The 26,376-nt window shown below is 45.1% G+C and overlaps 3 protein-coding genes across 3 annotated transcripts in view; 2 read left to right on the forward strand and 1 right to left on the reverse strand.

Annotated features, from left to right (window-relative positions):
- The first annotated feature begins 527 nt into the window (after window positions 1–527).
- On the forward strand, window positions 528–6,035 carry C1GALT1C1 (C1GALT1 specific chaperone 1). Its single transcript, XM_070759893.1, has 2 exons — window positions 528–629; window positions 4,722–6,035. Exon 2 carries the CDS (start codon window positions 4,727–4,729, stop codon window positions 5,675–5,677), a length of 951 nt encoding a protein of 316 aa, XP_070615994.1. The 5' UTR covers window positions 528–629; window positions 4,722–4,726; the 3' UTR covers window positions 5,678–6,035.
- Window positions 6,036–6,257: 222 nt separating this feature from the next.
- On the reverse strand, window positions 6,258–18,797 carry MCTS1 (MCTS1 re-initiation and release factor). The gene is made up of 6 exons (XM_070759894.1): window positions 18,517–18,797; window positions 16,367–16,519; window positions 15,887–15,984; window positions 12,948–13,081; window positions 8,631–8,698; window positions 6,258–6,472 (listed from the first exon to the last, which is right to left on the reverse strand). Exons 1-6 carry the CDS (start codon window positions 18,525–18,527, stop codon window positions 6,391–6,393), a joined length of 546 nt encoding a protein of 181 aa, XP_070615995.1. The 5' UTR covers window positions 18,528–18,797; the 3' UTR covers window positions 6,258–6,390.
- Window positions 18,798–21,024: 2,227 nt separating this feature from the next.
- Window positions 21,025–26,376, forward strand: part of CUL4B (cullin 4B) — a 34,316-nt gene continuing 28,964 nt past the window's right edge. Inside the window, exons 1-3 of the mRNA XM_070759895.1 lie at window positions 21,025–21,366; window positions 22,300–22,872; window positions 25,333–25,448. Coding sequence (XP_070615996.1) covers window positions 21,306–21,366; window positions 22,300–22,872; window positions 25,333–25,448 — 750 coding nt within the window. The 5' untranslated portion in view covers window positions 21,025–21,305. The remainder of the gene's footprint in view (window positions 21,367–22,299; window positions 22,873–25,332; window positions 25,449–26,376) is intronic.

Here is a 26,376-nt window from a genome sequence, read left to right on the forward strand (position 1 = left end):
TCTCAACGTTGCGTTTAAGGGATATCTGGATCGACAAAGGGCGAAGGCCCCGAATTCAAATCCCCGCTGGCCTGCCAAGTCGCCTGGGCCAGTATTCCAACCGTAAGCCACCTCATAGAACCTCTTGAGAGAGGGTGGGTATTGCTGCGGTCGAATGAGTGCCGGAAGTATTAGCTGTCACTCCCTTTGATTTTTCTCTTTGATTCCCTCCCTACCCCGCCCTCAGGGAGGAGGAGGAAGCGTGGCCAGAGGAGACGCGGCGTTTCTACCGCTTCTGCCCCGCCCACAAGCAGAAGGCGTGGCCAGCGTGATGCTTACACTTCTACGTATCTCTCCCGTGCCCCGCCCGCGAGGAAGAGGCGTGGCCAGAGTGACGCTCACGTTTCTGTCTCTCTCTCCTACCCCTCCCGCGAGCAGGAGGCGCGGCCAGAGAGAGTGACGCTTACGCTTCTGTCTTTCCCCTTGCCCCGCCCGCAAGCAGGAGGCGTGGCCACAGAGAGTGACGCTTACGCTTCTTTTCCCTGCCCCGCCTTTCGGGAGGAGGCGTTTCCAGAGGAGAGGGAGGTTCCGCCATAGAGAGCAAAGAGAGAGAGCGGAAGTAGATCCGGATTTCTCTTGCTGGCAGGGAGGTGAGTTGGTGGCATTGGGGTCCGACTCCGGATTTGGGGAGCGGGGCGGGAGGCGGGGGCTGCTGCATCTCTTTGCCTCGACCCTTCCCCAGCCCGGCTGGTCTGTGCAGCCCCGTCTCCCCTGAGCTTCCCCTCTTCTCCCACTTCTGGGGTTCAGATAGACTGCCCTGGCAGCTGGAGGCTCTACTTCGACCCACTCCCCCAATCTACAGAGTCAAAAGCTTTTAGAGACCTTATGGATTCCCTTCTGGGGTTCTCCATTAACCAGGAGGAAAAGCTAGGGGTGGATACCCTAAACCAGGCATACACAAAGTGGACTCTTCTGACTTGCGGACTTCAACTCCCAGAATTCCTGAGCCAATCATGCTAGCTGAGGAATTCTGGGAATTGAAGTCCACATGTCATAGAAGAGCCAACTTTGCCTAACCCTGCCCTAAACCAGTGGTTCTCAACCTGGGGGTCAGGACCCCTTTGGGTGGTCAAACGACCATTTCACAGGGGTCGCCTAAGAAGACCACAGGAAAAGACAAATTTCCCATGGTGTTAGGAACTAAAGCTTCTATTCTGGCGCCTTGGGACATATTTTTACAATCTGACCAATCAGGCATTTATAGTGGGTGTGTCTCTTTAATCTTCCTGCCAATCAGCTCAAAGCTCCTTTGGGAGAATTGGCGCTAGGCTTATGGTTGGGCGTCACCACAACATCAGGAACAGTATTAAGAGGTTGCGGCATTATAATATCCTGGGCTCAGCCTCCTGTTCTGTATCATCTTTTTTTGCAACTTGGGAAGTAATTTGTTTAATTGGGTCCCTTAAATAAATAACCAATAATTTGGTTGGAAAACTGTGATAGGTATTCCTCAACTTAACAACTGTTCCACTTAACGGACGTTCAAAATGACAGCTGGGAGCAAAAAGGTGATTTATGACTGTTTTTCCAGACTTACGACCATGATAGCGTCCCCATGCGATCAATGTTCAGACGCTGGGCAACTGGTTCATAGTTGTAATGGTCCCTGTGTCCCAGGGGATCACGGGATCCCCTTTTGTGACTTTTTGACCAGCAGAGTCCACGGGGAAGTCAAATTCACTTAACAACCGAGTTACTAACTGAACAACTGCAGGTCATAAAATGGGGCAAAGCTCATTTAAAATGTCTTTACTTAACATAAATTTGAGACTCGGTTGTCACAAGCCTAGGATTACCTGTATTCCTAAATTTAGGGAGATAATGGAAAATAATATATTCCAAAAGAAATTTCAAAATTTCCCAGTTTTTAAAATTTCCCCAGGCCTTTAAATCAGAAATTGTTTTTATATGGAGAAGGTCTTCTGGCCTCTTTTCCTGCTGTGAATGCAAAACAGGAACACAAAAGTTTTTAACAACTTTGAAGAGGTGTCAACTTCAATTCCCAAAATTCTCCATCCAGCATTGCCGGCTAGGGAATTTTGGGAATTAAAGATCACACTTCTTAAACTTGTCTACATTGACAAATAGTGGTCTTTTAGTTGACAGCACTTGAAAGTCCCTTCTGGCTGATCGGTGGCAGGTGTATTTTCTGAAACAAACCTAGTTTTCAGTACTTTGATCAAATAAACCACACTAAAACCATGATTTTTTAAATTTATTTTTGCAAAGGGGCTGCTTATTTAAAACTTACAGTAACTAACCACCATTTTCTCTTTTTAGGCTACATAAACAAACTTTGGCTTACTGGAAATAGAAATGATTTCATATTTCTTGTAGGTTTATTAGCGATAGGGCTGTGATGAAACCCAAATATTTTAACTACCGGTTCTGTGAGCGTGGCATGGTGGGCATGGTGTGGCTTGGTAGGTGTGGCAGGGGAAGGATACTGCAAAATCTCCATTCCCTCTCCACTCTGGGGCCAGCCAGAGGTAGCATTTGCCAGTTCTCTAAACCAGCGTTTCCCAACCTTGGCCACTTGAATATGTTTGGACTTCAACTCCCAGAATTCCCCAGCCAGCATTCACTGGCTGGGGAATTCTGGGAGTTGAAGTCCAAATATATTCAAGTGGCCAAGGTTGGGAAACACTGCTGTAAACTACTCAAAATTTCTGCTACCAATTCTCCAAAGTATTCAAAATTTCTGCTACAGGTTTTCTGAATTACTCAAAATTTCCACTACCAGTTCTCCAAACCTGCTGGATTTCACCGATATAAGGGATAAAAAAGCATATTCAAAGAGTTATAGTCTCCTAAGCTCCTTTTAAAATCATTTTTCTCCACCAGACTTCGACATATTTTCCCCCCCTGGACCTATACTCTATAGTTGTCTGGTTCACATAATGTGTTACAATTCATGTTTGCTTTGGGCCGAGATCATTCTGTAAATACAATCAATGTGTGTTTCCCACACCCAATGCATTTTTCAGTTTGATCAAGGAAATATTTACCTTCTCCAGTTTTGCCTCGGAGTAGTGCAAATCCTCCCCTTCTTCTCTCTGCCATAATACTGCAATCCATAGCTAATAAATCCACGGCGGCTGTTATTGGCAGAGTCCGCTTACCCATGTGGTTGGCTGAGCAATGATTTATTACATTAATTCAAAATTTTTAGGGTTGGGGTTTATAAAATTGTAGCTTTAGGGCACTGTGTGAACCCAGACCACTGCTTGTGGCGTCCAGAAATTAAGCAGGTAGTCCTTGTTTGTTTTAGTGACCGTTTGAAGAGGACATTGAAAAAGGTGTCTCATGATTACTCTTCAGTTACAACTGCAGCAGCATCTTCCATCCAAATTCAGACAGCAGAAAAAGACCTCATGGTCCATCTAGACTGCCCTTATACTATTTTCTGTATTTTATCTTAGGATGGATATATGTTTATCCCAGGCATGTTTAAATTCAGTTACTGTGGATTTATCTACCACGTCTGCTGGAAGTTTGTTCCAAGGATCTACTACTCTTTCAGTAAAATAATATTTTCTCATGTTGCTTTTGATCTTTCCTCCAACTAACTTCAGATTGTGTCCCCTTGTTCTTGTGTTCACTTTCCTATTAAAAACACTTCCCTCCTGGACCTTATTTAACCCTTTAATATATTTAAATGTTTCGATCATGTCCCCCCTTTTCCTTCTGTCCTCCAGACTATACAGATTGAGTTCATGAAGTCTTTCCTGATACGTTTTATGCTTAAGACCTTCCACCATTCTTGTAGCCCGTCTTTGGACCCGTTCAATTTTGTCAATATCTTTTTGTAGGTGAGGTCTCCAGAACTGAACACAGTATTCCAAATGTGGTCTCACCAGCATTCTATATAGCGGGATCATAATCTCCCTCTTCCTGCTTGTTATACCTCTAGCTATGCAGCCAAGCATTCTGCTCGCTTTCCCTTCCTGACCGCACTGTTCACCCATTTTGAGACTGTCAGAAATCACGACCCCTAAATCCTTCTCTTCTGAAGTTTTTGCTAACATAGAACTGCCAATACAATACTCATATTGAGGATTCCTTTTCCCCAAGTGCACTTGGAAACATTAAACTGCAGTTTCCATTGCTTTGACCACTTATATAGTATAGCTAAATCATTTGCCATATTACAGAGTACCTCCGGAACCGCCTGCTACCGCACGAATCCCAGCGGCCGATAAGGTCCCACAGAGTTGGCCTTCTCCAGGTCCCGTCGACTAAACAATGTCATCTGGCGGGCCCCAGGGGAAGAGCCTTCTCTGTGGTGGCCCCGGCCCTCTGGAATCAACTCCCCCCCGGTGATTAGAACTGCTCCCACCCTCGTCTTCCGTAAACTACTTAAGACCCACCTATACTGCCAGGCCTGGGGGATTTGAGACACCTTTCCCCCAGGCTTATTATAATTTATGTTTGGTATGTATGTGCTGTTTGGTTTTTAATTATGATAGGTTTTTTAGTTTTTTTTAATATCAGATTTGCCAGCATAATATTGTTTTTTATCGTTGTTGTGAGCCGCCCCGAGTCTTCGGAGAGGGGCGGCATACAAATCTAATAAATTATTATTATTATTAATTATTATTATTATTACAGATGTCTCCAGGAATATCAACCCTATGGCACAATTAACCCTGTATTTTTTTCCCCCCGTTCCATATATCTAGAAATCATGTTTCCCGAAAGCGGTTCCTTCTTAAAGGGCATGCTGCTTGGAGGGATCTGCTGTGTCTTGGTGACCTTTCTTGGACACATTAAAACGGGCCACACTACGAAATCTCACGAGCACAGACACCTCCAAGCGCCCAGGAAAGAGGACATTCTCAACCTCTCCGAAGAGAAGCGCCTGGAGCTGTCCCAAAGCCTCCGCGTCTACTGCATCATCCTGGTGAAACCGAAAGACCTGGGACACTGGGCGGCGGTGAGGGAAACCTGGAGCAAGCACTGCGACAAAGCCGAATTCTACAGCTCCGAGAACGTCAAGGTCTTCGACTCGATCGTGCTGAACACGGACGACATGTGGACGATGATGCGCCAGGCCTACAAACACGCCTACGAGAACTACCGGGACAGTTACAACTGGTACTTCCTCGCCTACCCCACCACCTTCGCCATCGTGGAGAACCTCAAGTACTTCTTGTTGAAGCAGGACCCCGCCCAGCCGTTCTACACGGGCCAGACCGAATCCTCGGGGGATCTACAGTACGTGAACGGCGCGGGCGGGATCGTCTTGAGCGTGGAATCTTTACGACGGCTCTACCGGATTCTCCAAGACCCGGAGAAGTGCCCTGAGCACGGAGGCGTGATTTGGAAACTTTCGGAAGACAAACAGTTGGCCCTGTGCTTGAAGTACGGCGGGGTGCACGCCGAAAACGCCGAAGACTTGGAGAAAAAGGACATTTTCAACACCAAGTCGGTCGGCGCCCTCATTAAGGAGGCCATGGCTAATCGCCCGCAGGAGGTGGTGGAAGGCTGCTGCTCGGATATGGCTATCACCTTCAGTGGCCTGTCGCCGAATCACATGCACGTTATGATGTACGGGGTCTATAGGCTCCGGGCATACGGCCACACTTTTAACGATGCCTTAACTTTCCTCCCTCCACCGGACTCCGACAATGATTGAAAAGCCAACCCGCCACATCATCTTGAAGGTGTAGCCACCCTCGGCAAGAAGCATGTATTGAGGGTGTCTTCAAATATGAATTTTATTAGCATTGGTGTTAGCACTCTCTCTCTCTCTCTCTCTTTCTCTCTCTTTTTGCACAATCTGGTTTTGTAATCTTTGCAAAAGGGGAGGGAGGAGGTCCCCGTTTTTTAAACCGGCAAACCCCTTTTTTTATACACCTGTGAATGTCACCTGGAGAGAGGGAGAGGGGGGAGGGAAACCCTTCCGAAGATTTCTTTGGTTGACAATTCCGTAGCGGGTATGTAAATATTTAAAATCGAGATGAATCTACTGTAAATTAAATCTATTTTTGCAATTGGGGGTCGCGCATCGTCTTTAGCACAACATTACCGCCACGAGTCTACGGAGAGGGACGGCATACAAATCCAATAAATTATTATTATTATTATTATTGCACACCGATGGCCATCGCACCAGAGAAGAGACATTTGAATCATAAATCTCAGGCTTCGCTAAAGCCACCTTTCGTGCTCTTAAAACCAGCCGACGTGTTTACTATTTACAAAGCTAACGGGACTTTACAGCATTCACTTGATTTATTTAAGCATTAGCCACAGAACAAAATAAATTTGTACATTCAGGTGCACACTTAAAAACAGAATTTCAGAGTAGTCCACGTTGGCAAGCAAGCCGCACACTTCCCGCTGGTTTCACTTGTATGTCTTCATATGCCAAAGGCCGTCATTTAAATAGTGAATATTTTCAATGCCGATCCCTTTGTTGACTTTCTCTCTGCAGAAGGGAGAGATGGAAAAGGAAAGGTAAGTGCTTCCCACTCCGGATAAAATGTAAATGGGCTACTCGCTACCATAGTTCCCTCTAAGCTGAGCAGTGAGCAATCGCTCACTTAAAAATCATCATCAACTCAGAGTTTTCCAAACCTGCCCAGAAGCCGAGAGGGAAAGAGTGAGAGGGAAGGAGAGAGAGAAGAAGAGAGGAAGAGAGAGAAACAGATAGAAAAAAGAGAGGAAGGAAGAGAGAAAGAAAAAGAATGGGAGTAAGGAAGAGAGAAAGAAAATCAAAATCAAGTTTGAAACTAGCTCAACTATTTAAGTGGCATTTTGATATTGATAGAGTTGCCCTATTATGAGCTCACTGTTATAGACACACAGTACAGTATTTTATTTTGAAATTCTCTGAGGCAAAACAGGGTGGGTTTTTTATTTATCTGTTTGTTTGTTTGTTTGTTTGTTATTTCTGTGCCACCCAGTCCCGAAGGGACTGCCGCTCAGACACTATACTTTTCCGCCCACCCCCCCAAAAAATTAGAGGGAACACTGCTTGCTACTCCCTAATTGGACAGGGTAGGGGTAGGCAAAGTTGGCTCTTCTATGGCTTGCAGACTTAAGAACGTAAGAACATGACCTATAAAGCCCTACATGGCATTGGACCAGAGTACCTCCGGAACCGCCTGCTACCGCACGAATCCCAGCAGCCGATAAGGTCCCACAGAGTTGGCCTTCTCCGGGTCCCGTCAACTAAACAATGTCGTTTGGCGGGCCCCAAGGGAAGAGCCTTCTCTGTGGCGGCCCCAGCCCTCTGGAATCAACTTCTCCCGGAGATTAGAACTGCCCTCACCCTTCCTGTCTTTTGTAAATTACTTAAGACTCACTTATACCGCCAGGCATGGGGGAGTTGAGGGACCTTTCCCCCAGGCTTCCTTATATTTTGTTTCATGTTTGGTATGAATGTGCTGTTTGGTTTTTAAATATATGATAGGGTTTTATATGCTTCTTTTAATATTAGATTTGTTTTGCTATAATATTGTTTTTATTGTTGTGAGCCGCCCCGAGTCTTTGGAGAGGGGCAGCATACAAATCTAATAAATAATAATAAGAAGAGCCATGCTGAATCAGGCCAAAGCCCATCAAGTCCAGCATTCTGTGTCACACAGTGGCCCACCAATTGTCCATGGGGATCTTGAGCAGAAAGAGAAGGCAAGACCCCCCCTTTCCCTTGACCCCCACAAGTGGTACTCAAGGGAATCCTGCCTGCCTCAACTAACATAGAGGCAGCACTTGGACATCCATTTCAATAACCACCTATATATGTTTGGCATCCATGAATCTCTAATCCTGCCTTGAAGCTATCCAGGCTGACAGCTGTCACGACCTCTTCTGGAAGTGAATTCCATAAACCAATGACCCTCTGGGTGAAGAAATATTTCCCTTGATTTGTCCTCACTTTCTTACCTATGAGCTTTAGGGAGTGACCCCTCGTCCTAGTATTGTGTGATAGAGAAAAGAATTTTTCTCTATCCACCTCTTCTATCCCATGCAATCATGCTAACTCAGGAATTCTGGGAGTTGAAGTCCACTTTCCATAGAAGAGCCGAGTTTGCCTACCCCTGGGACAGGGAGTCTCTACTCACAGGCACTCATGCTCTTATCCCACCACAGAGAAGGCTCTGCCCCGCGGATCCGCCAGCCGGCAATGTTTAGCTGACGGGACCCGAAGAAAACCAACCCTGTGGGGTCTAATTGGTTGCTGGGAGGTATATGGTAGAAGGTGAAGATATAAAATAGATTCTGTACAGCCATTTTTTACAGCAGTGTTTTCCAACCTTGGCAACTTGAAGATATTTGGACTTCAACTCCCAGAATCCCCCAGCCAGCATTCGCTGGCTGGGGAATTCTGGGAGTTGAAGTCCAAATATCTTCAAGTTGCCAAGGTTGGGAAACACTGCTTTACAGCAATAGGTATTTTTTTTTTGACTGCAGGCAAACCTTGACGGACAGACCGGATTACTTGTTACCTATTCGAAGTTTGGAAAACAGGCAGTCTGCAAAAAGGGGCAGGCTTGGTTTAAAAGTCTTGCAGCGCCAACTGCCAATTGGGTTTAGGAGAACCAAGTTCAAAGGAGGATACGATTTAAACAGTTAAGACTCACATATCATCTGCTGCCATCTTCATGACCCCAACGCACAGTGCATGTTGCTTTCCTTCCGCCATGATTGCCTGTTAAAAAGTCTGCTAAGGAAAATACCTTCTTTGTAGTCGTTTAAAATCATTGTGACATCGGTAAAACAAAACAGTCTTAAAAATTAAATTGCTAGCAGGCTAAGCAAACCACACTTGTATTGTATAAGACAGTGTTTCCCAACCTTGGCAACTTGAAGATGTTTGGACTTCAACTCCCAGAATTCCCTAGCCAGCGAACAATGCCTGGGGAATTCTGGGAGTTGAAGTCCAGATATCTTCAGGTTGCCAAGGTTGGGAAACACTGGTATAAGAGCCGTGGTGGAGCAGTGGCTAGAATATGTAGAGAATGAAGACTAACTCACACTGCCAACAGTTCCATTCCTTGGATCCTATTTTAAAAATAATTTTATCACAAACTTTACATCCATACATATACCATCAAAACATTACATGCTTCTACATTTGTTCAAAATGCCACCAACAAATATCCTAAATTTCCACCTGTTATACAGTGATCCCTCGATTAGCACGGTCTCGATTAGTGCGAAACGCTGCAACGCGGTTTTTCAAAAAATATTAATTAAAAAATACTCCACGGTTTTTTTGCTATACCACGGTTTTTCCCACCAGATGACGTCATACGTCATCACCAAGAGTCACTTCTCTGTCTCTTTCTCTTTCTTTCCTGTCACTATGCTTCAATCATTTTCTCATTTCTCTTTTTTCTCCCCTTTTTTCTATCATTTCTCTCTCTCTTTCTTCCTCTCTCACACTCTCTTCCTCCCTTCTCTCTCCCCCCCTCCACTTGCCCACGAGAAGAAAAAAAGCAACCTCTGCCGGGCAGCTCCCCTTGTGCCCCCGCTTTGTGCCTGCCTCTTTTGGGGATTTCTTTTTCTTTTCTTTTTTGCGCTGGCGGCGGGAGCTGTTGGGGAGGGCTCTGCCGGGAAGGCCTCTCAGCTGCAGAGCCGAATGGGGGCGGAGGCAACAGCGGAGCCCGGCGCTGGGGCCATGCGAGGCTGTTCATCCAGGGGGGCGTGGACTGGCAAGTCGCCCTCCTTTCTCTCTCTCAAGATCGCTTGCCGCTTGCCGCTTGCCTATTGCAGCGAAGGAGGCGAAGCAAGGCTCCAAGCTGCAAAGCGGCAAGCGGCAAGCGATCTTGGAGTTTCCCCTTTGCCTGGGCGGCAGGAAGACCAAGGGAAGTTTCCTTCAGCCGCCCAACACCTGATCCGCTCCGCAGCGCGGCAGCAGCGAGGAGCCGAAGAGGGGGTTTCCCCTTTGCCTTTACCCCATCTTCGGCTCCTCGCTGCTTCCGCGCTGCGGAGCAGATCAGCTGTTGGGCGGCTGAAGGAAACTTCCCTTGGTCTTCCCCGCCGCCCACACGCAAACTCCACCATCTGCGCATGTGCGGCCATGAAAAAAATGGCGCACATGCGCAGATGGTGGTTTTTACTTCCGCATCCGGTATAACGCGGAAATCGGTTAGCGCGGGAGGTCTTGGAACGTAACCCCCGCGCTAACCGAGGGATCACTGTACAGTCATACCTCGTCTTACGAACCTAATTGGTTCCAGGGGGGGGTTCGTAAGACGAAAGGTTCGTAAGACAAAACATTGTTTCCCATAGGAAACAATGTAAAGTCAATTAATCCGTGCAACAACAAAAAAACCCCCGCAAAAAAACGCTGCCGCCCAGCTGTCACCTTTTAAAACAGCCTGGGGGCTTCTCAGCGGCCTCCCGAACGCCAAACCCGAACTTCTGGGTTCGGCGTTCGGGAGGCCGCCGAGAAGCCCCCAGGCTGTTTTAAAAGGTGACAGCCGGGTGGCGGGGCTTCTCGGCGGCCTCCCAACGCCGAACACGGAAGTTCGGGTTTGGCATTCGGGTTCAGGAGGCTGCTGGGAAGCCCCCCCCCCCCCCCCCCGGCTGTTTTAAAAGGTGACAGCCAAGCTGCGGGGCTTCCCAACAGCCTCCCGAACCCTGAACTTTTGCCGAACTTCGGGGTTCGGGAGGCTGCTGGGAAGCCCCACCGCCCGACTGTCACCTTTTAAAACAGCCGGGGGGCTTCCCAGCAGCCTCCCGAACGCCGAACCCAGAAGTTCGGGTTTGGCGTTCGTAAGACGAAAAAAGTTCGTAAGAAGAGGCAAAAATTTTCTGAACCCCGGGTTCGTATCTCAGGTTGTTGGTAAGACGAAGGGTTCGTATCTTGAGGTACCACTGTACTTCATATCCCGTCTATTTTTCTTCTATATTTCATATTACTCCCTCCATCCCCCTCTCTTCCCTCTACCTTCTTTCTCCTTCTCCCTCTCCCTACTTCCCTCCTACCTCTTCACCCCTTCCTTTCTACTTCCTCTTCCTCCCTCCTCTCCTTCCCTGTGTACTTTTCATCCTAATCCATTTTGTGGTTAGCGGACAAGCAACCCCCAAACCTTGACTTCATTCCAACATCGGGGCTGTTCTTAAACTTACAGCTTCCCGTCATCCAGTTTTAAATACACTGCTCAAAAAATTAAAGGGAACATTCAAATAACACATCCTAGATCTGAATGAATGAAATAATCTCATTGAATACTTTGTTCTGTACAAAGTTGAATGTGCACAACTGCAGGTGAAATTGATGGTCAATCAGTGTTGCTTCTTAAGTGGACAGTTTGATTTCATAGAAGTTTGATTTACTTGGGAGTTATATTCTGTTGTTTAAGTGTCCCCTTTATTTTTTTTGAGCAGTGTACTATCCATTCCTTGGATCCTGACCAGCTCAATGTTAATGAGCCTTCCATCCTTCTGAGGTCATTAATGGAAGACCCAGATTGTTGGCAACAACAGGCTGACTGTAAACCCGCTTAGAGCAGGGGTGTCAAACTCAAGGCCCACAAGCCAGATCTGGCCCAGGATGTAACACAGTGTTTCCCAACCTTGGCAACTTGAAGATATCTGGACTTCAACTCCTAGAATTCCCCAGCCAGCATTTGCTGGCTGAGAAATTCTGGGAGTTGGAGTCCAAATACCATGGTTGGGAAACACTGATGTAACAGATAACAGATTAACAAGAGTTGAAATGGACCTTGAAGGTCATCTAGTCCTGCCCCCAAGCAGGAGACCGTTACATCTGCCTCTACCTAGGATCAAACTCACAACCTCCTGATTGTAAGGCAAAAGCTCCATATCTAGGCCACAGCAGCCTGGGGGTTCGTCCTGGCCTACCCAGTGCGAAGAGGAAAGATCAGGCCAACATAGCTTCGTTTCCGGTGTATCCCATGTGAACAGGAACCATGCCAGAGGTTTTCAGAGTGGCTTCAAGCCAACCTCTGGAACCAACTCCCCCCAGAGATTAGAATTGCTCCCACCCTCCTTGCCTTTCGTAAGCTTCTTAAAAGCCACCTCTGCCGCCAGGCATGGGGGAACTGAGATACTCTTTCCCCCTAGGCCTTTACAATTTTATGCATGGTATGTCTGTACGTATGTTGGTTTTACAATAGGGGTTTGTAACTGTTTATATTGGATTATCATATGCTGTATACTACTGTTGTTAGCCGCCCCGAGTCTACGGAGAGGGGCGGCATACAAATCCAATCCAATCCAATCAAATCAGGGACCGCCTTCTGCCACACGAATCCCAGTGGCCAGTTAGGTCCCACAGAGTGGGTCTTCTCCGGGTCCCGTCAACTAAACAATGCCACTTGGCGGGACCCAGGGGAAGCGCCTTCTCTGTGGCGGCCCCGACCCTCTGGAACCAACTCCCCCCAGATATCAGAGTTGCCCCCACCCTCCTTGCCTTTCGTAAACTACTTAAAACCCACCTCTGCCGCCAGGCATGGGGAAATTAAGACTTTCTCCCCCTAGGCCGTTACAACTGTATACTATATGGTATGCTTGTATGTATGTTTGGTTTTTATATACTAAGGGGTTTTAATTTGCTTTTAGTATTGGATTTTATTGTACATTGTTTATGATTGTTGTTAGCCGCCCCGAGTTTTCGGACAGGGGCGGCATATAAATCCAATAAAACTTGAAACTTGAAATCAAATCAACCACGCCCACCCTGGCCCGCCGAGGTCAATCACAGCTCTGATGTGGCCCTCAAGTGAAACTGAGTTTGACACCCCTGGCTTAGAGAGAGTCAGCAGAACCACGGTGCCACCATGGGGCTGAGTGTTAAATCTTGGTGGTCTGTGGTCATTCGTCCGTGGCCCCAAAAGGGGCGTCCGTGGTGAAGGTTGGGAACCATTGTTCTGTCACATGCTGAGAAAGCAGTCGCGACCCGCACACAGCGCCTACTCAAAGGATACCACAATCGTATCGGCAGCAGCAGGATAAAGTTTGGCTCCTGGGGATGTCAGGCCAGGACACATGATATTTGCTCCACTAAGTACAAATTTAATGGCTCCTTTGTCGACTTGCTGATGTGGTAGAATGAAGGGATCTATGGAGTGGGAAAAGGTTAGCAGGGGAGATAAAAACAGCCACTGGGTTTATCAAGACATCTAAAACGCTCTTCGCTTAGCTGAGACCAGAAGGCAAAGCCTTTCCAGAGATAGGAGTTAGGAAAGAACAATTATATCCCCCCACATACTTTTCTCTCCAATTTTTCTCACAGGCCTTCAAAGCATAAACTTACAAAACGTCCTTGTGAATGGTGCTCTGGTTAGGGCTGGCTGGCTGGCTGGATGGATTGGTATATACTACAAAGATGGATGGATAGAGATGCAAAGATAGAACAATGATAGAGAGATGGATGCATGGATGGATAGATCGCTATACCAAGATGATGGTATTGATGACAGACAGACAGAGATGGTAAGTAGATAGGTAGATGGATGATTGATAGATAGACAGACAGACAGACAGACATGATAGATAATAGATGGATGGTGTTGTGGTTGGCTCTGGCCCAGCTCCTGCCCCAGGGAATGGGGAGGTGGATGCAGGGGAAACTTCAACATGTCATAGGCCTGTGTTATTGCCAACAGAATCAGTTCAGAGTGTAGTTTCCTCGGACGAAGAAGAAGGTGGGAGTGACCCGGCAGAGGAGGGCATGGCACACAGCCAAGGCAGTCAATCTCCCTTATCTTCCGTTGATTCAGATGATGACGTTTTGGACGCACGCAAGCGCAGGATTATGCGTAGAAGAGACCAAGTAAGAACATATTACAGGAAATAAGGGAGGCCACCTGTGTTTGGGTGGGGCTCCAGTAATTAGGGCTGCTGCTATAAATAGCAGCATGTGGGTTTGGCCATTGTGGAAGAATATCTGTTGCAGTTTCGTCAGGAATCTTGTGTGCTGGACTTTGTTGCTTTGTCACGCCTTTGAAACCAAAGCAGAGCAACGTGTGTGTGTGTGTGTGTGTGTGTGTGCCTCACTTCATTGGAAGAAGAAGGGGTGTGAAGTTTCTCCACAGCTGCTAGCTAAGTACTTAATGACTGCTTAAGGGACATTGTACAGACTACCCGGTTGTTTTGGGAAGAGTGCTCTTTGCAATACAAAAAGAGTGCTTAGTTTATTTTGACTTTTGTGATAAAGAACATTGTTTTGAATTTTCAAATGTGTGCGTGTGTCTGAAATTTGTATCCTTGAATTTTCGGGAGGCTCCTATCAGAGAGCCCGGCAGAACAGAACATACAAATCTAATAAATAAATAAATAAACAGACAGACAGACAGACAGACAGGGAGGCAGACAGACAGATAGATAGAAAGACAGACAGATGGTAGATAAATAGCTAAATAAATACCTAGTTAGCTACATGATGATAGATGCAAATAGATAGACAGACAGGAGAGCGAGAGAGAGAGACTGTATTTGCCAAATGAAAGGAATTACTAGCTACTTGCGACAGAATCAAACAGCCCCCAAAAAAGCAAGCAAGAAGAATAAACCAGCAACACCCAAAGAATCTCTGGGTGAATTCTCTTCTAAATCAAATGCATTTGAGAGGGAAAACCCTGGGAAAAGGTTAACAAAATACAGAGGGGAAAAAAGCATGCCAATTCAGAATGGAATGAACAAAAAAAAAACAGAGAAAAGGTCATAAGGAAATCAGGCAATTCGGGTTGAAATATGAGAAATGTCAGGTTGCACAATGGAAAAAGAGGAAAACGGCAGAGAGAACACACACACAAAAAATACACAAGTAGTCCTTTACTTGTAGCAGTTTGCTTAGAGACCATCCAAAGTTAAAAACGGCACTGAAATGTGACTCATGCCCATTTTTCATACTTCTGACCACTGCAGCATCCTTCACGGTCACATCATTCACATATTTAGATGCTGGACAACCAACTCACATTTATGATGGTTAGGAAGAAGTGTTCCCCGCAGGGTGTGTGTGTGACACACAATCTCCTTTTGCCACTTTCTGACCAGCCAAGTCGAGGGGGAAAGCCAGATTCACTTAACAACCAATTTAATAAATCTGGCAAGAAAATGCCGTAAAACCAGGCAAAGCTCACTTCACAAATTTCCCACTTAGCCACCCTAAATTTTGGTCGTAAATTGAGGCCTGCACCGCAGAGAATGTTGGTTATGACCTATAAAGCCCTTCATGGAACCGGACCAGATTATCTCAGGGACCGCCTTCTGCTGCACGAATCCCAGCGACCAGTTAGGTCCCACAGAGTTGGCCTTCTCCAGGTCCCGTCAACTAAACAATGCCGTTTGGCGGGACCTAGGGGAAGAGCCTTCGATGTGGCGGCCCCGGCCCTCTGGAACCAACTCCCCCCAGAGATTAGAATTGCCGCCACCCTCCTTGCCTTTCGTAAGCTACTTAAAACCCACCTCTGCCGCCAGGCATGGGGGAATTGAGATGCTCTTTCCCCCTAGGTCTTTACAATTTTATGCATGGTATGTCTGTATGTATGATTGGGTTTTTTATATTAATGGGTTTTTAATCATTTTTAGTATTGGATTATTACTGTACTGTATTATTGCTGTTAGCCGCCCCAAGTCTCTGGAGAGGGGCGGCATTCAAATCAAATAAATAATAATAATAATAATAATAATAATAATAATAATAACAACAACAACAACAACAACAATAATAATAATAATGTGCAAACATATTATTGCACATTTTTTACTACACAGGCTATTCAGTTCTGTTTTCCTGTTTTCAACAGCTGTGAATTTCTCTTCATTATATCAATTTAAAAACAAGTATGCTAAGTCTGAAAAGTTGCTGCTCCTTGGATTTCTCCCCAATCCATAACTCTTTTTCCTCCAAAATACTTACATTTATGTAGTAACCTCAGTGTGGGATAAAAGGGCCCTTCCCTTTGTCTGAAGAACAGCAGTTCACCATTTACCGTGAGAATTTCTATATGTTCGTGACTGAAACGTACAAAATTAACACATGTGATTTTTTTTAAAGAAAGTATTTAAAGTATTTCTAATAATTTAGAAATAATCACGAAAGAGAAAACTTTACATTTTCCAAATAGGGCACTGGGTAAATCTGCAAGCAACTCAGGGTCACCTTATAGGGGAAATGAGCATGATAAAAATATAATAAACAAAATAACTCTCCAAGATTAACATTTCCATTAAACACGAATATCCCGATAGCCTCCAATTCAGAAACTATTTGTGTAAATATTCCAGCATTTGTTTTCATTTTGACCAGTACAATTTCAATCTTAACAACCTATTTTTCACATCTAAAAATTAACAATAAATAGCAACTTGTAGAAGCAAAAAGGAAGAATGAACTTACCATCGTACTATCTTAACGGGGTCTTTCTTTGGCATAATTTGGTTTAGCCATGGTTCAATACCGGGGAATTGATCTATCAGTTGGTTCTTAATGCCTTTAATCACTGATGTTTTCAACTGGATGCAGTTTGATACATTCTCCTTTTCATCAAATCTGACCAACGAATAAAATGATGTTAGAAACCACCTTTGGTCCTTACTTCTTCATCCACTGACAATGTGGTTATGCCTATATTCTTTGCCAACAAAACTATAGCAGCGCAAACGTTTCCTACAATAGCTATGGGCTTTGTAAGCTTACTTTCCAGACAACCCTCCTATATTGAAGAGCTGTCACAGCCCCTTATTGTTCTCCAAAGCACCTGCAAGTAGAACAAGAAGCAAGGGGTGCAATTTTGTCGAAGGTATGACCAAAGTGGAATTAAGGATTGTTTTCCCAACAGCAAGAACAATTAAATCAGTGGAACAGCTTGTCTCCTGAAGTTGTGGAGCCTCTGACACTGGAGGTTTTTAAGAAGAGATCGGACAACCATCTGTCTACAATGGCATAAGGATTCTCGCCTTATAATTCCCTCAACACTGTCAAACTATTTACTAAGTCTGCACTACTATTACTACTAGTTTTTTCTCATCATTCATATCTCCTCCCACTTATGAGTGTATGATTGTAACTTGTTGCTTGTATAATTAAGATTTTTATTAATATTGTTTCCTGATTGTTTATTTGACCCCTATGACCATCATTAAGTGTTGTACCTCGTGATTCTTGACAAGTGTCTCTTTTCTTTTATGTACACTGAGAGCATCTGCACCAAAGACAAATTCCTTGCGTGTCCAATCACACTTGGCCTATAAAGGATTCTGTTCTGTTCTGTTCTAAACCGGCAGGATCTCATCACTGGTCCCGTCATCCAAACTCAAGACGTTCGGGAGATAATTAGGAAGATACCCATTGTGCAGAAACGGACAGGCTTACATTGAAGATTAAATAGAAAGAAGCTACAGAATATTATCAAACATGGAACTTATTCTATCGGTGGGTTGGAAAAAAAGGGGTGGAGAATAAGAGCATAACCCATAGATTGCTAAAGCTGATAAAATAAAGGATTCTATTCTATTCTTTGGGCAAGGGGGTTGGACTAGACTAGAAGACCTCCAAGGTCCCTCCCAGCCTTGTGATCCTACTTCTCTTCTGATTGCTTATTGATATTGAATCTCAGTATGGATCTGAGATTTGGGATGACATAATACATAATAGATAATAAATAATAATAAAATAATTAATAAAAAATAATCATGCATAAGTGCACCAGCGTGCCTTCCGTCCCCTGTCCTAATGCTTCTCTCTTATTAGTATCATGTATATAAACATTGTGATATATTTGTAATACGACCAATACGTACTTGACAAAATAAAATAATAAATAATAAAATAATAATAGATGAAAAATAATCGTGCGTAGGTGCAGCAGCGTGCCTTCCGTCCCCTGCCCTAATGTTTCTCTTACTAGTATCATGTATATAAACATTGTGATATCTTTGTAATACGACCAATATGTGCTTGACAAAATAAAATAAATAATAAAATAATAATAGATGAAAAATAATCGTGCATAGGTGCAGCAAGCGTGCCTTCCGTCCCCTGCCCTAATGTTTCTCTTACTAGTATCATGTATATAAACATTGTGATATCTTTGTAATACGACCAATATGTGCTTGACAAAATAAAATAAATAATAAAATAATAATAGATGAAAAATAATCATGCATAAGTGTACCAGCGTGCCTTCCGCCCTGTCCTAATGTTTCTCTCTTACTAGTACGTATCATGTACATAGACATTGCTATATTTTTACAATACTACCAATACGTACTTAACAAAATCAATAGTAATAAATAATTAATAATAACCAAGCAGAGAGTTTCGGCTGGATTTGACATTTCTGACCCCACCCAACCCCCCACCCATCCCCGAAGAGACCTTTATGAGCAACAGGCATCTCCGCCTTTCACGAAGCCACTAAGGCCCATCACTCTCCTCCCAGCCAGGCGGGCCTGGATGATGGGAGTTGTAGTCCCCCCCCTTTCCCACCCGGGGGGGCTCCTTGTCGGCCCTCTCCCTCTCCTCCCTCCCCCCCCCCCCGCACTCACTTCTTGAACATCCTGGGGCGACGGGGCGCCGCTCCTCGCGAGGCCGGGCGGAGCGAGGGCTGGGGCGGGTGGGGGGAGAGGCAGGACTGGTGACCACCCCCGCGACGTCCCTCCTCGCACGCTCCCGCAAGGCCTCTCCGGCCCTTCCTTCTCGTCTGCCCTCCTGCTCCTCCTGGCCGGAAAGGGAATCAGAGGACGCGCTTTACGGCCGCTGCCGTCGCAAAAAAACCGCGGGCGTCGAGCGAAGGAAAGGCAGCGCCCCAAAGCCTCCCGAAAGACGCGAGATCCCGCGGGTAGGAGGGGAGCTCGGAACTACCGTTCCCGGCAGGCCGCGCGCGCTCTGCGGACGGGGACCGAGCAGGCGCCCTGAGCCAGAGCGGCCGTTGCTATGGAGACGCATCGGAGTCGGGCCTAGGCTGCCTTGGCTCTGGTTATTAAAGGGGCCGCTAGGGGAGGAAATTATATATACAGTACACAGACGGAATATTGTTTTATATGTACAGTATATCTCTCTATATATAATATACAGTATAATATATATAATATATACAATATATATACAGTGATACCTTGTCTTACAAACTTAATTGGTTCCGGGACGAGGTTCTTAAGGTGAAAAGTTTGTAAGACGAAACAATGTTTCTCATAGGAATCAATGGAAAAGTGATTAATGCGTGCAAGCCCAAAATTCACTCCTTTTGCCATCCGAAGTGCCCATTTTTGTGCTGCTGGGATTTCCCTGAGGCTCCCCTCCATGGGAAACCCCACCTTCTGGACTTCCGTTGCCAGCGAAGCGCCCATTTTTGCACTGCTGGGATCTCCCTGCTGGGATTCCCCCGCAGCATCACAAAAACACTGAAGTCCGGGTGCTTCGTTGGCAACGGAAGTCTGGAGGTGGGGTTTCCCATGGAGGGGAGCCTCAGGGGAATCCCAGCAGCGCAAAAACGGGTGCTTCGTTGGCAACGGAAGTCTGGAGGCGGGGCATCCCAGTGGCAGCGGTGGGTTTGTAAGGTGAAAATAGTTTGTAAGAAGAGGCAAAAAAATCTTAAACCCCGGGTTTGTATCTCAAAGTTTGTATGATGAGGCGTTTGTAAGATGAGGTATCACTGTATATTACATATACAGTAAAACAATATTCCTTCTGTGTCCAATCACACCTAGCCAAAAAAGAATTCAATTCTTTTCTATTGTTAGATTTATAATAATTATGATTATAATATAAATTGAATTTAATTCAATTCTTTATTAGTCAACTATGATTGGACACATAAGGAATTTGTGTGTGTGTGTAATGTATTTTTACTTATAATGAAAAGGAAGACTTCATCAAAATTGTTACACATATATACACTGCTCAAAAAAATAAAGGGAACACTCAAAGAACACATCCTAGATCTGAATGATCTGTGAATGTTTTGTACAAAGTTGAATGTGCACAACAGCATGTGAAATTGTCAATCAGTGTTGCTTCCTAAGTGGACAGTTTGATTTCACAGAAGTTTGATTTACTTGGAGTTATATTCTGTTGTTTAAGTGTTCTCTTTATTTTTTTTGAGCAGTTATAGTTTGTCAGCCATAAAAATTTAACTGCCTTAGATATGGCCCCTGAAGGGGCCAAGAGGCAAAAAGGAAGTATGCTCCCTCTCATATTTGGGTATACAAGGCTGATTCAACAGAAAAAATATATTATTTATATAGATATAGATGGGGCTTTAAATATCCCCAGCATATTTCATGATCTATGGACCCAAATACTGTCCTTTGACTGGGTCCTATTGTTCCTTTTAACAGGGGCGTCTGATGTAAAAATACATCCAATGGAATCTAAGCCCAATTGCAGGTTTTTAAACTGTGAAAATGTGGAAAGTGGTAAGAAAAATCTAGCCTGAAGTTAAGATTATCACTGTTGCAGGAGATCCTTGTTTTTATATCCCTCTTAAGAAAAAGGTATTGACAATGATGGGTGAGTCAATATTTATGAATAAAAAATACTCAAAGTTGAATCTGCAGTTTTTTATTTTTAAAGTAATGCTTTGGGTATACAGTATGGGTCTCAGAAACGTCAAAACCAACAGATAAAAATATACTAGCTACCAATATTATATTTAAGAAAATAAAAGGAGAAAGAAATAAGGAAAACTGAAATCAAAATATTTAATCTTTTAATATATAAAGAATGTCAAATACACTGACAAATTCATTCCAAGCTTTTGAACGAATAGTAGACATGACAGGCTCGAAAGACAAAATGTAGTTTTGATAGGGGAGGGGAGGGAGGGAGGGAGGAGAAGAAAGAAAAAAAGAAAGAAAGAGGGAGGAAGGGAGGAGAAAAGCGCAACCCAACGGGCCAAACCCACGAGGAGCGGAGACCAAAGCCTTCCCCCTCGCCGTTTCTTCTGTCCCTTCCCAACTGGGGAAGAAAAGGGCGGCGAACCCGCCTCTCTCTCCATCCTCAAAGGGAGGAAGGGGCAAGCCGCTCTCCCACTCCGCTTCCGCTCCTCGTCACGTGGGAGGCCCGCAGCTACGGAAGCCGACGACGCTCAACCCCGAAGGGCTTAGATTTCGCCCCCTCCCTCCTTCCCTCCCTCCCGGCATCTGGATTACGCCGACGAGAAAAGGAAGGCGAGGAAGCGCAGCTACGGGTGCCGGCGAGACCCTCGGGGGTCTCTCTGTTTTTCTTTACTCTCTCGTTCTCTTCCCCCTCCCCTTCTCGCCGAACGAGAACGCGCTGTCCCCCCGCCGTCCAAAGAGGCAACCCAGTCGTCCCCGCGAGCGCGGCTCGGCGCGCCATGGCCGGCCGCTCGAGGGACCCGCCGCTTCAGCAGCCGCCCGGCGACACAATCACTTCCGGTAGGGCAGAGGGCAGAGGGGAAGTGGGTGCCAGGGAGCGGGGTGAGGCGCGGGGGGGGGAGGGAAACCCCGGGCGGGACGGAGGGGTGGGAGGGTCGGGAAAAAAGGGGGAAGCCGCGGCAAACCGGGTCTCCCCGTCGGCTTCTCTCCCCTCTTCTACCCCCCTCCCGATTGCGTCGTGAGCGTTGGCGGTGGCAGCAGCTATTCGCCGCTTGGCGGCGGTGGCGTTTCCGGAAGGGCCGCCTCCCGGCATGCCGTGCGGCCGGAAGTGCCGCCATCTTTAGGCCCCTTGCTTTTTTTTTACCCTTTTTTTTCTTCCCCCCTTCCTTCCTTTCCCCTTCTCCCACAGTATTGACAATAACAAGCCGAGCTCTTCGCCCGGCGGCCCTCCTTCCCCCTCTGCGGGCCGCGAAGGAGGCGGGGAAGGGGGAAGCGGAGCTCCGGCCTCCCTGCTGTCCGACGCCGGGCGTGATAGAGATAAGAGAGAGACAGACAGGCAGAAGGGGGGCGGCCCCCGGGCGGGAGAGACCGAGAGGACCCTCTCCCCCCCTCATCCCCCTCTGCCCGTTTTAGGAAAAGGGCGCAGTTAGCGGACCGCCAGGTCCATCCACACAAGCTAGCTCCAAAGGGGAGATTGCCCCCCCCCCGTTCCCCGAAAGCGAAGGGGAAAGAGAGTGAGAGAGAGACGTTGCGGGGTCTTCCATCCCAGAAGAGAGGAGCAAAAAAAGGAGGGGCGAGGAAGAGGACGATAAGGCCTCGCCGGTCGTCGTCGTCCCCTTGGGCCTCATCCCCCCCCTCCCCCTCTACTCCAGCCAGCGGCGACTTTCCGTGACACCAAGCTCTGCTCCCGCCCCCTCTCTGCGTGCCTGTCACACCAGGAGGATTTGATGCCCTTCAGTCTGCTCACCTCTGTGGTGTTCATGTTTCCCACAGGTTTCTCTTCCCCCAACCCCCCAGCAGCGGCGGCAGCTCAGGAGGTCAAACCTGCCACGGATGGTAGCAGCAGCAGCAGCGGCGGCTCTTCCTCCTCCTCCTCCTCCACCAGCACCAAGAAGAGAAAGCTGAACAGCAACAGCGGCGAGAGAGAAGACGTGGACTCCCTCTCCTCCTGTGCGTCCCTCCTGTCTTGCAACAGCGGCTCCTCCTTGCCCGCTCTCATTATCACCGCTTCCACGGCGTCCTGTTCTTCCTCCTCCACCTCCTCTTCCTCAGGGCTTGCTTCTTCCAATCACCACCTGCAGAAGAAGCTGCGTTTCGAGGACTCCTTGGATTTTATCGGACTGGATGTGAAGATGGCCGAGGAGTCGTCCTCTTCGTCGGCGTCCTCATCGCCGGCTGCGTCTTCGCAGCAGCACCAGCAGCTCAAAAACAAAAGCCTCTTAATCTCCTCAGTAGCAGTGGGACACCACGCCAACGGCCTGACCAAAGCTGCCTCCTCCACTGTCTCCAGTTTTGCAAACAGTAAACCTGGGTCAGCCAAGAAGTTAGTGATCAAGAACTTTAAAGGTAACCAGCTGCTGTCGTACATAATCTCTTTAACATCTAATATCTGAAGGGGAAACTGCAGCATAAGGCACATTTTTCATCGTAGCCCCTGCCACAGGATTAATTCCTCTACTACGGCTTTATTATTCCCAAGGGTAGCTGGTTTTCTGCCTACAGGTAAAACCCAACTAGCTTTCTTATAAGAAAGGAAGACATATTCAGAGATTATACTTAATCATTGTTTGAGGAAAGGTGTTCTCTTATCTGTATTGTAGCTCTTTCGTTGAAGCCCCATGACTTTGGTTGATTCCATGCAAACCATTGAGGAAGGAACTAGTTTCCACTTGTACACTCTTGGATAGGAATTCTATCTTTTTTCCCACCTGCAGTTGGAAAGTATGGCAAAATATTGAGTTTTTTTAAGGGGATAAATGGATATATGTATTTTAAATATAAGATATTAATGGCAACTTGAAAAAAGTGCTTACTTTAGGTGAACTCTCCCCAAATGTTTCCATAGGCAAAAAATGGAAATTGTTCTGCATGTTTTGTCAAATTCAGATATATGAATCTGTGCAATAGAATTTTACTTTAATTAGAGCAGAATAATACAAAATGAGATGCTACTTAACTGTGTTTTCCCTTTCTACAATCTGTGTTTTCCCATGGGTCTGTTATAGTAGTTATAGTTTTATTACTGTGATTCGTCACAAAGTTAGGCAGATGTTCAGACTGGATTTGACCTTTTTATCTATCTGGAATAAGTAGATGTGGTTTAAAAATACTAAATATTGTGCTGAATAAAGCTGCCTTTTGCTATTGATTGGTGGTGATTTTGTCAACACCCAATGTTCAAGTGGAGCTCCAGTTGTTTTGGGATTACATCCAAGGTATCATTACTTTTGATACTACCTTTTTTCCCTTTTGTCAGTCTTCTGCTTCCATTTGCAGCTCTTTGTGTTTGTTGTCTTCTGTATTATGTGCTTTTGAGACACATTGTGATTCTTTGGTAACTGTCTGGACCAGTTTCACTTTCATCATTTTTCTTGGTAAGGTTTTTCAGAATTGATTTGCCATTGCTTCCTTCCTAGGGCTGAGAAGAGAGTGACTGGCCCAGGGTCATCCAGCTGGCTTTGTGCCTAAGGAGTCATCGAAACCAGTGTGGGAGGAAAGCAGGGGGTTGTTTAAATGGCCTTCTGCAACAACTTGGCCCAACTGATCTGAAAAATCTTCTAGAATTGAATGGGAGTGGAAAGGGTTTGATATTAATTTTTAAGTCAAGTTGAAACTAGATTATCCTGGCATAATTTTGAAATAATGGATAAAATAACACATGGATATTCTGGTCCTCTAAGGTTGAGACAATCAAACATCTTTAGATTCTTTAGTAATTACCTGTGGCTATGAAGTTGAAGAGAACAGAGTTTGGATACCTAACACTATACATAATCTAAGAGAAAATTATACATTTGTAAGAGATTTAAACATGTTTTTTAAAATCCAAAATACTACATTGTACATTATGTGTAGTAAACGGATATTTTTGAATGTGTCTTATACGTTGTATTACTCCTGCTTAAATAGTTTTTGGTTCTAAGTAAAATTAAAGTTGTATTTGTTTAGTAATTCTTTTTCAGGCAATAAATGCATCATATATCGTACTGGCTGTCTCTTGTTAAATAGCTTTTGTATATTAACGAATTACTCAGACAAGCCTTAGTTTTGAAATTTTAGCCAAAGAAATACAATTATTATTTTTTATCTGAAAAGTTCAACATTAAGCTATAGAGATGAATTTCTGCCTTTGTAGACAATTTATTCATTTCCTTGCTTTCACTTCATAAGGATAATTTTAGCATATAATTCATTTCATATAATACATCAATGTTATGTTGACTGCTTGTTTCTTTTTTGACTTATGTAATCTAAATTAAAATTATATGTCATGTACCGTCTGTCATTGAAATCCAAGGTAAACAGCTGTCCCTAGTTGATTTTCTCTATTTTAAGCTGGTACAAAATAACAGTCAAGAAAAACTTATGATTTTAAAGCTGAACAGATTATGGATCTGAGAGATTGTTACAGGACATAAGGAAGAAATACCCAAATAGATAGCATGCCTCTTCAGTTTCCATCAAAAAACCTTTGAATCGAAACCATTATTCTGTACTAATATATCGATGCATCCTAAGACCTTAGTGATTTGTTCATTAGTTTGAAACATTTGAGCTTTTACCCAGGGCCAAATCATCAAAATTATCACTCCTGTTTACAGAACAAAAATTGATATTCTTTTTTTTTTTCTTGTCTCTAGGTATAAAAATTCTTTCTTTCTGGTTTACGAGGTAGTTGTCCTCCCTCCAAAAAATAAAAAAAGTTTGAAGTTACTGTTGGGAAGCACAAGCACTATACCAAATCATTTTTTTCTGTGATTTTAAATGACAACAACATTTGCTGTAAAGACCTCTGTCTTCTTCCAGATAAACCTAAACTGCCTGAAAATTATACAGATGAAACCTGGCAAAAACTGAAAGAAGCTGTAGAAGCGATTCAGAACAGTACTTCAATTAAGTACAACTTAGAAGAGCTTTACCAGGTAAGTCCACAGAGAGGGGCGGCATACAAATCCAATTAATAAATAATAAATAAATAAACGTTTGTCAATCCACAAATAGACTTTGCAATAATTCCAAAGATTTTCTCCACTTCGTAGGCCAATGTTGGTGAACCTTTTTTTTCCTCGGGTGTTGAAAGAGAGGATGCGCTATCGTGCATGCATGAGTGCCCATACCCATAATTCAGTGCCTGTAGAGGGCAAAAACAGCTTTCCCTCCCCCCTGGAGGCCCTCTGGAGGCTGGAAGTGGCCTGTTTCCCAACTTCTGGTGGGCCCAATAGGCTCGTGTTTCGCCCTCCCCAGGCTTCAAAAGTTTCCCTGGAGCCAGGGGAGGGTAAAAACGCCCTCCCCCACCCCTCTGGAGGCTCTCTGGAAGCCCAAAATTGCCCTCCCAGAGCCTCTGTGCGAGCCAAAAATCAGCTGGCCAGCACACAGCTAGGGCGACTGCTCACACGCCAGCAAATAAGGCCCCACGAGCCACTTGTGTCACCCTATAGATTCACCATCACTTTTCTAGGGGGTGGTTGAGATCCCATTGTCACATTCTAGATCTGATGCCATTTCAGTTAGACAGATGAGAAAACTAACCAGAACATCTTCATGCTTTCCCACTGTAGAAATTGTACAATATCAATTTGTTTTTGGGGAAGAGTCCCCCTTGATTTTCTGCATGCCAGCCACATTTTGGGGATGGAGTCCTGGCCTTGAGCCACAATTGCCTTGATAGATACAGAACAGAATTCCCTATTTAAGGATGATTAAATAATTCTGGGTAATGCCAGTTTGCTTTAGTTATTTTCCAGTTTGCATTATTATTTTTTTGTTTTTACCATGATATTCTTTCGTTCTGTGAATTTTTATCTGTGAAGCACCCAGAATTGGGCGGTGTGAAATTTCAATAAATAAAAT

Source organism: Erythrolamprus reginae, chromosome 8, assembly GCF_031021105.1.
Source record: "Erythrolamprus reginae isolate rEryReg1 chromosome 8, rEryReg1.hap1, whole genome shotgun sequence".
Classification (NCBI taxonomy): Eukaryota; Metazoa; Chordata; class Lepidosauria; order Squamata; family Dipsadidae; genus Erythrolamprus; species Erythrolamprus reginae.